This window comes from Eucalyptus grandis, chromosome 8 (genome assembly GCF_016545825.1).
Source record: "Eucalyptus grandis isolate ANBG69807.140 chromosome 8, ASM1654582v1, whole genome shotgun sequence".
NCBI lineage: Eukaryota > Viridiplantae > Streptophyta > Magnoliopsida > Myrtales > Myrtaceae > Eucalyptus > Eucalyptus grandis.
Genome location: NC_052619.1, coordinates 2,938,857 through 2,952,227, shown reverse-complemented (window position 1 = coordinate 2,952,227; position 13,371 = coordinate 2,938,857). Strand labels below are relative to the sequence as shown.

At 38.3% G+C, this 13,371-nt stretch overlaps 1 protein-coding gene across 3 annotated transcripts; it reads right to left on the bottom strand.

Moving 5' to 3' along the window:
• Window positions 1-665: 665 nt before the first annotated feature.
• Window positions 666-12,424, bottom strand: LOC104456246 (protein SEMI-ROLLED LEAF 2). 3 transcript variants are annotated; one of them, XM_010070999.3, is made up of 21 exons: window positions 12,322-12,424; window positions 12,061-12,116; window positions 11,689-11,849; window positions 11,335-11,409; window positions 10,901-11,016; window positions 10,586-10,700; window positions 10,105-10,233; window positions 9,452-9,499; window positions 9,064-9,263; window positions 8,776-8,972; window positions 8,386-8,681; window positions 7,097-7,246; window positions 6,682-7,011; window positions 6,414-6,563; window positions 5,955-6,030; window positions 4,993-5,120; window positions 4,652-4,852; window positions 3,143-3,283; window positions 2,935-3,063; window positions 1,495-1,707; window positions 666-1,157 (listed from the first exon to the last, which is right to left on the bottom strand). In XM_010070999.3, exons 3-21 carry the CDS (start codon window positions 11,821-11,823, stop codon window positions 999-1,001), a joined length of 2,988 nt encoding a protein of 995 aa, XP_010069301.2. In that variant the 5' UTR covers window positions 11,824-11,849; window positions 12,061-12,116; window positions 12,322-12,424; the 3' UTR covers window positions 666-998. The 3 variants fall into 3 exon arrangements, with proteins under 3 accessions (XP_010069301.2, XP_039155306.1, XP_039155307.1); XM_039299372.1 differs by having other exon boundaries at window positions 7,088-7,246; window positions 12,322-12,419; XM_039299373.1 differs by having other exon boundaries at window positions 7,088-7,246; window positions 12,061-12,338.
• Between the last annotated feature and the right edge of the window lie 947 nt (window positions 12,425-13,371).

Sequence of the window (13,371 nt, the reverse complement as noted above, 5' to 3'; positions counted from 1 at the left end):
GTATGTTAGGGCGCGATTAGTAATCATTATGCTTTGCCAGAATAATTTTTTATGAGAAATAATTTTTTTCTATTTTATTCTCGAAACAATTTCTAGGCAAAAGAACGTATTCGGTAACTTATAAAAATTTATATTATCGGGATAGGAATATTTTTTTAATTTTTTTAATTTTTCTTTTAATTTTTTCGTTTTCCTTTTTTATTTTTCTCTTTGGCCGCTACCAGCCCGGCCTCGCGTTGGGAGGCCAAGCCTCACGCAGCCACAGGTGAAGCTACATCTCCGGGGGCCGGGATGCTCTAGTCCGGGGCCGAGGATGATCCAACAAGGTCGCCGGCCCTCCTCTAGCTGATCGTCAGCTAGGAAGAAAAGAAAAAAGAACAGAGAAATTAGTTCTAGAAATTGTTCCTAAAAATAAGAAATTTTTTTCTTCTATTTCTTGTTTCTCTTCCAAATCTATTCCTTAGAATAAGAAAATAAATTTTTGTTCCGGGAACAAAATTTTACCAAACACAATTTTATTATTTTTTCGTTCTTTAAACAAAAAAACATAAATTTTTATTCCGGGAAATAAATAAATTTTATCAAACAGGCCCTGCCGTTGGTAACTTACATTTACCAGAATTTCATTTTATTAAGCCAATCATTATACAAAAATTCATAGGTAATTGAAAAACCGCAGCTTCCACGCTACTGCAGTAATAACTTATAAGAGGCAAATAAAAACTAAATGACCATTATTCATACATTCAAATGACTTATACTACAGAGAACGATTGTTGACACATTACTCTCAGCTATTTACTATTACGATCCGATTCTCTGTCTTTCCAGCCATGTGGACACGGTGGCTAGACAACAGCATCAAACAAGAAGAGAAAAAAAATAATATACAGGTGAGTTGGCGGAAGACTTGAAAGAATGAAAAGAATATGGGCCCGTTGGCGAGAATTAGACTTGAGAAGCAAAGGTATATACGTGTAAAAGCATGCCTAAACTATTCAGCATCCAGCAGCTTTCAAGAATTTGTCATACGGGCTTGATGGCGGTAATCTAAAAGAATGTGGTCCATAATCACATGGACAGAGCTGGCGCTGATCCTGGCGTCGCAATTGGTCACTCTCATGCAACTTTCCATTCCCTTCCAAAAGCTCCATATTCTGTAAGAAAAGCCGAGCATGTATATAATGTTAGCAACGGTTTCTCTGGAAGAGAGAAAGTTGAATCCTTCCCTGTAAAATTCACCTAATCATCTACACCAAAGCAGCCCAAGTAATTTTACATAATGGAAACAAACAGATGCTTCTTGACTTAATTAGATCCAAGCAGACAGAAGCCACACATACAATGGCAACATATCATTAGTCCCAATAGGTTCATTTATGATGTAAGCATAACAGAGACCTTTGCAAGGTCAATAGAGGGTTTCATTTATATAACCCACCAGATGGATACTAAATGATAATGGTATCCTCCTTACAAAGTAAATGTACTTACCAAACTTGGAATTGGGAAATGAGGGGCGTTGTTTTCATTTTCACCCGACACAACTATAGCCTTCGCTTCCTGCTGATTCTTGAAACTATGTAAAACCGACATCTTCTGCTGTTTGCCTGTCACGAGAGCTTCACATTGATTCTTCATTTGGTCATACGGTATGGGTACCGAGGAAACCGGCAAGCTTGCGACCTGTCTAGCTGTTTCCAGAACCTGTCAACAATTTTAGAACCATGAGAAGTAAGCCCATTTAATTCCTTCATGAGCGATTTACAGAATAGAAACTTAAAACTGATTATTTTATTAAAACAACAAAAAATGACGTAGGAAACAATGAGTGCATCAAGAAGTCATAAATTTAAATGTCTTAAGAAGGGTGTCCCAATAAGAGTTGATAACATTAAGCTCTACAATCTCCACCACCGCTATCTATCCTAACTAAATAACAAGTTAACCATCATTAACAGGATAGCTTAATTCATGAACTTGACAGTTTTCTCGAAACAGCTTACATATCTTCTCCATTCACTCACATATATGTTCCATATTGCATCAAAAACCATTCTTCAATGAAATTCAATTTTGGCCAGTTCAGCCACCCAGTTCAGTTTTTTTTTTTTTGGTCGAAACCCAGTTCAGTTTCACATACTTCAATATTAACAAGTCTGACAGGTTGTATCATGGACTATAATAAGGTTAAAAGCTTATTCACTGTTATGCCATCCAATCTGTGCATGAAGTTCATCTATTAGCTTTCATTAATTTTATCCATCCCATTGTGCCTCTGTAGGCTGTTTACCATATATGCGATCTAATTTCTACCACTCATCAAAACTGATCAAACTCAGGGTTCCTCAGCTAAGCATTCTGCAGATTGTTTACTAGATTTACTAATCAATTCAGCCTTTAGAAAGGACGGAAGAGGTCAAGTCTTAAGAGGCACAACACACAATGTCACAAACAGATCCTCCATTAACCACTCGTAAAGATACGCCTTAAAACAGTCAATTTTAAGGTAATTAAAAGGGAGATTGTCCGTATCCACAGCACATGGAAGTTAAGTTTCCTTGAGTCTTCGTTTAGTCTGTACAAACTTTCAAAAAACCTCCCTTCTGCTGCATCATACTCTCCAAAGAATATAAGAATTTGGCATCTATGGCTAGTAGAAGGAAATGTCTACAGTGCTCAACAACACAACAAGTACAGATACGAGATAGTCCTCCCACAAGTAACTTAGCTAGGGTATTAGGCACCATTAGTGCTTACAGATACAAACAAAATAATAAGCAATGGAGATAACTGGAGATGTATCAAACTAGTCAAAAATGGGTTAAATGAACCTGAAGGCTAAAGGTACAGCTAGCTTGCCAGTCCTCAAGAGGCAATTGCATATACATTCAAGCACATAAAAAGGTCCAGATGTACAGGATTAATTCTTACAGATGCCAAGAGCTGATTGACATTTATAATGTCAACTGCACTGCTAGAGAGTGATGTCTTGCGATCCGACTGACTCCCACTTGGTTCAAGGAAGGCATCATCGTCTGTCATGTCGACTAAAGGCATGGCCTGAATAGGATTAAAACCAGATACAGATCCCATATTAATAATGGCACCAAAAAATAATTTTAATCACCACATTCCTTACTTCATCAAAAGCTTGAGAAACCAATTGGGCAAGAGGAGAACAAGGCCTGGGTGTCTCCATAAATAGTGGAGCTCCTAAAGGATAAGCTTCGTCAGGTGAAAATGCTTGTAGAAATTGCCTTTTCAAGTCTGATAATTCTTCCTGCATGAAGAAAGCATAGGTTTGGGGACAAATCTTGAATAGGAAAAAAGAGACCACTACAACTACTGACTCATTCATTTCTTCACATACCCAGGGAGTTTTTGAGTTGAAAATTTAACCACTTCCAGACTACCAGTGCCCTCATCATTTCCCCAGGGTTCAAGTCTCATCCTAATCCCATCTAAAAACAACTAATGTCTAACATATCTATTAAGCAGCAAGCCACATCATATTTCTGCATTTGATAATATAATAACTTGACAGAACATATATTGCCAAAGAGAATCCTTAAGAAGCTGAGGTAGAATGAGCCGTCTAAAAATATAGCACAGAATGACGGCATCCAGTATCATTAACATGACAATGAGCAGCAGAGACTGTCAAGTTGCACATGTGGGTTCACGTATCGACTAGGAGAGTGCAACCAATGTTAAAAGAAAGTAATGCTTGAATCAGACGGGAAAAATAAACACAAAATCAACAGAATTAACTTTTTGCAGGATAAACAACCAAGGGATCAACTTCAAATTCAACCTAAGTAATTTAATTCAAGGCGAAGTCCGGATCCATTTACAATATGAGTCAACAAATAAAATTAATACAGAAAGAGCAAGACAGATCAGCATTGCTGTGCACCATGATTCCCAAATGCGATCTCATCTCATTTAACCATTTTTTCTCCTCTAAAATTGGTGACACACAACTACAGAGCAGAAATCTATGCAATGAGGTCAAAAGCTAGATGTTACCGACACCATATGGAGGAGCATTGTCTAGCTCTGTAGGGTATACAGGTAAAGCATGCATGCATATATGCAGGCATGCAGGCATACACAGCATAAATGAGGGCAACAGCTGGTACACAGCAGATGCATCTTTGATCAAGTTCTCTAATGCATGCCCCTGTGAGAAGATGTATGTTTACAGGGGGACATGATTAGAAATATTGAGAGGCATAAAAGGACATGGTTCCCAACTGTGGAGAAAGACCTCAAATATAGTGGTCATATGGAGCATGCATCATATCAAATGCAAGAGCACAAGAGGACACATGTTTTCAGTTCCAGAGGAGGAACGCAATATTATTCTCGTTGATTGCACTCTCTACAGTAGTGTACCAATATACAGTAGATTACGAATATATGTGTTGCTAATCCACAGTCTGAAATTGCTTAGTTGCTTTTCGAGTGCCACTTGATGCTTCCTGGACATTCTATTAAGCATTGTCATTTAATGGCATAGCATTCTTCCTCACTTTTTCTTTGAAGGTGTGCTCTCCCACGTGATCTTTTTGCTTAAATGCTAATTTTTTTCCCTAGGCATTAGGTTATGTGGGCCAATACTAAACTACTAAGACACAATTATTACCTCGGACAAATCCCCACATTTAGTAATCAAATGTGAAAGAATAATTTCTTTTAACTGCTGATCATCTGAGCTTATCTCCGACAGCGACTTCAGCGCAGCAGCTTCATCTTCTTCTGACCCATATGATTTCTTCTCCAAGTTAGATTCTATACATACAGCCTGTAGCCTGATATCTTCGATTAACTCAAGGTATGGATCAATCTGCCCAATAGAAACAATTGCAACTTTTCTTATGACAATGATATTATATAATAATAGGTACAAAGCAATATTAAGCATGGTTCATCTAAATATGTAAGTGAATGTATCTGAGAAAGAGATAGAGAGGTAAGTGGACTAACTGTTCTATCTGTTAATGATGCTTTCACATGAGGGATAACGTCCGGAAAATTGCCAGCCCTGGCTGAGAATATAAGCATGTAGGATGCCAAGGTAAAAAGAGATCTTCTTCGAGACGGTTGCAAACCTCCTTCAAGGAAATAACCACCATTAATTAAAATATTTAATACTCAACGTTCGTCCTCCTGTTTTCGAAATTTCACAAACTGCAGTGCCAAATGCACTCGATCTGAATAACAATAATAAAGGATCTCATGGAAGAAACAGAAGCAGTTCAAACAGACTTTATCAAGCTTGATACAAACCTGCCTGATTACTGTATCAACCAGAACAAAGACATTGAGAAAACGTTCTGATAATAAAGAGTATGCCTTACAATAGCAAGAATTCTTTCTAAGATAAAGATGCAAATTCTAGTAGCAATTAGGGAAAATGACATAGTCAAAAAATTACTTTAATATTTAAGGAATCTGATCGTTGAAATTATTAAGCTTTTAGACAGGTCACTAAATTTTTCTTCACGCTTCTTTAAATCACACGTTGGAATGCTGACACCACACTTAATCCATTTGCTATGAGTCTTGCTACCTCAAAATTCTGCTACTTTTTCCAGGAATATTAGAAAATTCACCCAGCAATTCATGACCAAAGAAATAAAAGTAAACTACCCGTAATTTCAGATACAACATCACAGAGTGATCGGAAGAAGGATGCATTATTATTAAGACATCGTTCATGACATCCTGTAAATTCTTTGGTTTTTCTTTTGCATATTGCACTAATTGAAGAGATGTTAATTTTATTGGAATTATAATGTACGAATAAATAAATTACACTCATCAAGCATCTCCCATGACCTCTGAAATTTCTATTCAATCACATAGCAATATGTGCATATATTTTGCAAAAGAATAAAAAAAACATAAAGATTGAAAAAAGAAGAAAACATAGAAAAGTCACTAACCTTCTTGGTCAAGAGAAATGGTTCTAAGGGACAATGCCAGCTGGAAGCATCTCACTAGAGCCATGTGACTGGAAGACTGTCAAGACAATAAATAGAAAGTTAGACAGTACTTCCAATAAACAGCCTTTACATCTATCTTCCCAAATGTGCACACCCTAACAAATATTCCATATTTACTCATGTACCAAACACAAAAATATATGCCCTCACATATGCGGCCTTTTAAGAAGCTTTTTCCTTAGCATACATGGCTAATTTGAATATTATACATCTTGATCACCATTTCTTCAAAAGATCATACAAGGCATCAAGAAAGGATGTCCCCACAGAAAAATACTACTTCATCAAGTAATTTAATTCATCAAAGGACCAAAAATAGTTGAGGGTTTTCACACTGCTCTTGGAAGATGTTGAAAGGATGCAAAGGACAGAGCAGATGCAGCACATCCCAGAGCTCACCTTGGAACGTGTAAACAATAAAGCTATGTTATAAGTATGTGCCATTGCTTCAAAATTTGCCGGTGAGTTCTCTGCAGATGTTGCCTGAACCCAGATTGATGAAAGCAAAAGGCTGACTTGGTGACTGCTCAATCGAAGGGAAGTAACATCCTATCCAAAATTGGGAAAAAAAATAACATATATTTTAGTAAGTACAGGCAATTATTTTGAATATTTATTTGCAGATGCAGCAAGTAAATGAAAAGCTAAAAGCCTGAAAGTTTCATACTGCTTTTCCATCTGTTAATGCAAGCTTCAAACTATTAGATTGGCAAAGAGTTCCAGAAAAGGATGATTGTTTAGCATCCCCATCCAATATCTGTTTGACTTCCTCCTTCAAGACAGGTGATGGCAACTCTGAGTCCTTCCCTTCAACCTGATCACCAAAACTTCTTTTCTGTGCCGTTAAGGCCTGCGTATGCTTCCTCTGGTCTGATAGAGGGCAAACTAGTGACGGCATAAGCACAGTAGAGAGGATAGAGTGTGCTCCAATTCTTGCTTCATGGTCCGGGTGGACCATTGCGACCAGCAACTGATGAAACAGACAATCAGGGAAAGCCTGGAAGGTTCAAACATGCAAAGTCAGCATAAGAAAGCATTTGCATAAGCACTATGAAGCAGCATATGGTGATTACCATACTTGCCTTCTTATCATTAGACACGCTGGGGATTGAAGAGATGATCCGTGCAGTGCGGTAAACAGCATAAATGGTTGATCTGGCCACAAGCGTAGTCGATGGGAGACTCTCTAACACCACAGCCATCATATCCAGAATGGGTCCTATGTCACCAACCTGCCAATAGCCAGCTTCATTTTTATGATAAGAAAGAAAAAGCATAGCAATAAGACATTTGCACAAGAAACCAAACTTTGAAAGTCCTTCACTTCAACAAAACCATCAACAACCAAGCCTTTTCCCACTAAGTATAGTTGATTACATGGATTTCTTACGACATCACTCTCCTTGTATTATAGCATTTGTAACATCCCAGTAACCACAATGTACCCATGTATTTCCAGCCTTCCCCTGCCCCTTGACCATGCCATCTCCATCATGACATCAATTATTCTCATTCTGGCCTCTAGGTCCATATTTTCACATATACAAACCATCTTTTATCATCAACTGACACCATGCCAACTTTTTTTCAAATGTTCTCGTACATAATAATATATTTTCCTGAGTGTCCACACATTCAACAGAGCAACTACAACAAGATGATAGCAACGGCAACTGAGTAACATCAGAAATATATTATCAAGTTATGGCTCGCTAAGAACATAAAATAGCAGACTGAAATCTCCTTTCGTGGCCATCTCAAGCATTGACCGAATTGAAACACAAGGAGATTGAAGAGAAAGTTAAGCTCACAGTGCAAGACTGTGCAAAAACTCTATACTTTGCAGTTAAATGACAAGCATAGTTTGACAGGAAAAAAGAGATGAAAAAGAGACCATCAGTTACTTTTAATATTCCATCAGCTTAAGTACAGTGCCTTAGCAGAATTGTCATTAAGATCTTAAACTATCAACTCAAGTAATGAACAAGACCTGTAGATGCTGGAAGCTTTTAGAATAACTAGTAGTGTAAGTAGAAGCTGTATTTGTGTTTCTCCAACCATTCCGACAACGAGGAGTCCAGGATTTAAAAAAATCTTGGCATGAACAGGTGAGAAGAACTGCCAGTACTGTAACCATAATTTTTGCAATTGATAAATATGACAAGACGAGTTCTATCTTTGTTTCTGTAACGAAGGTCAGGATAGCTATGACAATTGGAACTACAAAGATGAGGTAAATTTAAGAAAGAAAGTCAGTGATGACTTTATTATGTTTGTTTGCTCTAAGCAGCTATGTTAAAACCATGCTATATAATTAACTTCACCTTCACCTTCATAAAGATGTGAAGCAAAAGTTAATAGTTGTACATGCCTTTTTAGAAAGCTCAGAGATGCAACTCTCCAGGGCAGACTGAAGATCGGTGTTCCTCTTATCTAAACCATCTCTGGGGGTCAATCCTTCGGATAAGTTCTGCAAGCACTTCTTTAGTTGCTTAATTAAATCAGTAATCGCCCCAATTATAGTAACTGTAGCTTGCCCCCCTTTAGCATTATGTGCTAGCTGCGTGGTCACACGAACAATGTTTATCTGCAGTAAGGGTTTCCCAGCAACATTTTTATGATCCAAGTGCTTGACCAAAATAGATAAAAGTACATTAGTATTGCCTCCTGCAGAAGAACAGAAAATGTTACTAATTTACCAACTATGACAGTATTCAGAAAAAAGTACATCTTAAAGAGGAGAAATTATTAAATTCTCAACCTTTCTCTTGCAGAAGCGCCTGTAAATACATCAATACAGAACAGGCAACTCCTTTATCCATGGACCAAAGATTTTCAGCATCAAAAATATGAAAAAGGGGCTCAAGAACACGTCGCACAGTCGCAGTCTCTTTTGTCAAGCTGGCTATATTCTGTAAGCAAACCCTTGACCAGTAAGATGGGCTCTTGGAGGTATCTCTACAAGTAAAGCAGCAAAAGAATCATTAATCGCCTGGATAATACAAAAACCTATATTAGAATCAACAACAGAATGAAGAGGGTGCCTTACATTGTCTTGTCCATGTCATGATTGGTCAAGCAGATTGGTAAGGAAATAACCTTGTCACTTATATCTTGAATTGACGAGCCCCGATCTGCTTTAAGCTCTTCTTGAAGCCATTGTTGCTGAGGTAGAGAATCTGGCTTTTCCTTGGCATACTCCAAGTTCATTTGTAGATATGCATAGTTTTCCAGCATCACTGACATAATCTGTTGCATAATAAATACATCACCCTTAAGGAGATTGAAATTACTGACTTGGACTGAGCCAGTCAGTCATCAGATTTGCTAAAATGTCTGCCTTTTTCATTCAAGGTGAACATCAGACCTCCAAACATGCATACAGCTTGAATTGTTTGACTATGTATTCTAGTGTGCATCTTACAAGGATGACTTACCTTGTCAAAGTCCATAGAGATATGGGAATGTTTTCCCATGAACAACACCTAGGATGAGATCAAGACAAGATTGAGACATCAGTCTTAAAAGCCAAGCAACCAATCCAAAGCGACAAAGCAAGTACAAGATAGAACCAGGAGATGTAACATTCTACACAAGCTCAACAACATTGTCATTAGATCCATGCACATAAACGAGATAAAATTTCATCATCTAGATGACAGCATGCACGGCAGAGAAAAGATGAACAATGATTTACAATCTCAACATCTAGAAGCAATATCAAATCATAATCATTGGCATGGTAGAGACAGCACTTGGAAAAGAGAAATCTAGCTGTTGCTGGACTAGACCATGCTCTCCAAGGAGAAGAGGCAGTTACTAGTTTTCACAAGTTTTCATATTGCTATTAAAATTTGTCAGGTTAGGAGTCATTTTGTATTTCGCTAATTTTTTTATTGACGACTTAAGTTCCTGGCTACAAACTAGATAATGTCAAAATAAACATGGTAGAGAAGGTAAAAAACATGCTAACTATGTGCTTTTCAAAGGTTGTAATGGATTAAATGCAAACATGATATAACATACTCAGGCATCATGCTTTTATTATTTTCATATAGAAAAGGAAATCAGGTAGGCATGGAATTATTACCATGCATGCCAAAGCCTGCATCCCAGAAGAGCGTAAAGGGAGAATTCTTTCATCGTCCCCTACTTCTTCAGCCATTTGACAAAGCTTTGGGATAAGTCCCTCTAAGTTGAACATGTACGTACCATCAACCTATATAAATTTTGACACCAATAAGACTTTAGCATGGAGTTAAATATACCGACAAGTTGAAAAGAATAACAGCTTAAGAAGGAAAAACATCTATAGAAGACTCAAAAGCATCTTGTAAGTAACTTGACACATGAGATGAGGAAAACTGGGGCCAAGACCTCTACATATTTCTAATTTTTTTTCCCTCTCTATTTTCAATTATTAATTTCCCCTTTTGTCATACCTTCTACTCCTAGTAGACAAAATATTCATTGATGACGAAATAGGATCATCTTCAGGACACACAACTCCAAATGAAAAGTGTCATAACTGTGACGCCACTATAATCTACCATGACAATGTAACTGCTTACTTGGTTGTTCATAAATTCAACAAGAGTCATGCAACCCAAAATCCGCAGTTCGTCCTGCTGCGTTTGTTCCAGCAATGTTCGAACAATTCCTAGTAAGCTACCAGCAAACAATGACCTGCAAAACATTATAACAATTTGTTAAATTCTGCCTATGGGCCTGTAATTACTCATGCGCATAATCTGTCAGACCAGTTTCTCCACTTTCTCAAGGCATAATTGAAAGAAGAACCACTCATATGCAGCATGACCACAATTTAAAATGCTGCCTTCAATCATTTAGTAATCAAATGCAGCACTGAAGTATGTGAAACTTACATTTGCTCCTTACATGATGACAGCAGTTTTCTGTAAATGCACAAGACGACTTTAACAGATCCATAATTCTCATTCCGAAGATCCTTGTAACACCGTTCCTCTAAGTAATTGGTGATCTGTGCAGAAAAATTATAGGAAAGCACATGTTTAATACTCCAGTCACTACGTAAGACTTGGGAAAGGAACATTTTGACTCCACTCCACCATTGCATGCTAGTGGAAGTGCACAACGTACAGGTATGCAAGCATAACTGAACTGGAATTAGTAATATGGAACATATAATCACTTCAGACACTAAACATGTGGGCTTGTTTAATCTCGAGAGTGAAAAATGAAGCCTGTTTCTCCCGTGTAAACTTGAACTACCGAAATGATGGATGGCCTTGTGACCAAAAGATAGTTACTCTTTTGGAGTGAAACTTGGTACACTTACCTTAGGAATTCTTAACGGATTCTTCAAAGCATACTCACACAGCTTCCCAATTTTTCTGTCATTAGGTTCAGCTTCCTGCCAGAAACACACAAAAAAAAAAAAAATTACATGGGAAGAAAGCTAAGACTCCAAACTAAAATATTACTTTCTGGACAGTCATTAAGTAGACTGCAAAGGCCTAAATGGAAGAAATCAATAAGCATCAAGACAAGTTTTAGCTTTCACTCGAAGGAATTATATTCCAAAATTCAACGGAAGCAGAGCAGTCAAAGTTTTGAATTCAGAATGAAGCGACAGAATCTTTGATGATATTCATCCAAATTTTAGTTCCGCAACCCAAATGGAAAAGATCACCTGATTTTTGGGGAAGATGTTGGCGAGCAACTTCTTGTACCGTTTGACCGGCTGCCTAGACCTCGCACGCATGGACGGGCACATGAAACAGAGGTTCCCGCAGACGGGCACGACCCGCCTCGACACGACCCCCATTCTCTAATCCAATCCAACTCCACCCCCTGGCCAAAAAAAAAGAAAAAAACCGAAACAATTCACGCGCAACCATCAACCCCCAACACAATCCAAGCCAGCGTCGGCAAGTTCGAACATTTTCACAATCCGGTTGAAACTCGAACAGATAACTCCGACGAAACAGCGCGAAAACAGCAGATTAACAGCAAAAAATTCAATTGACCAGAATTGCAAGAATCACAATTCACCCGCACGCACCTCGCTATACAGGAGAAAACCGCAATCCAATTGGGGAGATCGCGATCCGATACTGCCTGGCGAAACGAAGATTCAACGCGGTGAGCTTCGTCAAGAAACACTTAGGAGAACCGGCGCGAAGACTGACTTATCATAAAAAATTCATCGCGCGGCGGCACCGATCGAGCCGATCATCGGACGCCGGATCGCCGGAAGAGGATCCCGGCAATCGGAACGGAGAATTCGACTCGACTCGACAGGACGACCGCGCGGCGAACCGACCTCGGGACGGAGCTGGCGGTGGCGGTGGCGGTGGCGGTGGCGGCGGCGGAAAAATCTCCTCCGGCGGTCTGCTCTTCCTCCTCCTCCTCCTCCTCCTCCTCCACCTCTCTCTCTCTCTCCCTATCTGCTCTCTCTCTTTGATATTCCCTCCATGAGCGGAAAATTTCTTTTTATTTTTATTTCCTTTTTTGGTTAAATATCTTTATTTCCTTTTAGAAAAAATAAATCACGGTTTGCTCTTGTTCTTCTTCTTCTTTTTTAAGAAATTGAATTGAGGAAAATGAAAAATAAAAACGAAATGAAAGAGGAAAAGACCGGGAGAGAGCTCAAGATGACGTCAGGAGATCTTGTTTTGGTCGTACAAGATATTGTTGAGTCAGTTCCCTTTTTTCCCTTTTATTTCGGTGGAAATATATTTAAGGTAACAAGTGAACAGTCTTCTCTTCTTCCTTTCCCCCACCAATTTCGGCATATATGCTTGATTAACATTTTTTATATTAACCACCAGCCGTGGTGGCTCCGCTCGATAAGCTTCAGTTCTTTAAGAGAATGTCAAGAGTTCGAAACCCTTGCAACGTTGCAAGGAGGCCGGCGGGCTATTAGGTGATTGACGCGTGATACCAGGGTGGTGGTTTTCCCGCTAATGGCACCTGGGAGTTTACGCAGCAGGTTGTCGGCCAAAACGGTTCCTCCAATGCCAAAAAAAAAGAAAAAATTATATTATGCAAATACTAGACTGTAGAAATTGTCATAGTATTATCATAAAATATAAAATATCATATCGGAACCCATTCCCTAGATAAATAGACATACATATACATGTAATTATTCAACTATTGTATTTAACATGTTGCACATAATTTGTGAGATTGACCGCTGTGATGATCACGCACATCTTGATGGCATTGTATCTTACACGTTAATTTTAACGCAATCAAAGCCGGATTTTAAGTTTGAAACCCGTTTCATATTATTTAACATTTGGATTCAAAAGAATGCTTCTTTTATTTTATTATTATTCGGATGAAAAGGAAAGAGATAATTTCGTTT

What these genes read in the sequence shown, in the direction of transcription:
- LOC104456246 (XM_039299372.1), bottom strand. Translation starts at nt 11,823, where the DNA reads ATGGGGGTCGTGTCGAGGCGGGTCGTGCCCGTCTGCGGGAACCTCTGT. An exon ending in CATGACATGGACAAGACAAT is followed by an intron (nt 8,973 to 9,063) that starts GTAAGGCACCCT and finishes CTTTACTTGTAG; the next exon opens with AGATACCTCCAAGAGCCCAT. An exon ending in TTTCTCAAGCTTTTGATGAA is followed by an intron (nt 3,064 to 3,142) that starts GTAAGGAATGTG and finishes AATCCTATTCAG; the next exon opens with GCCATGCCTTTAGTCGACAT.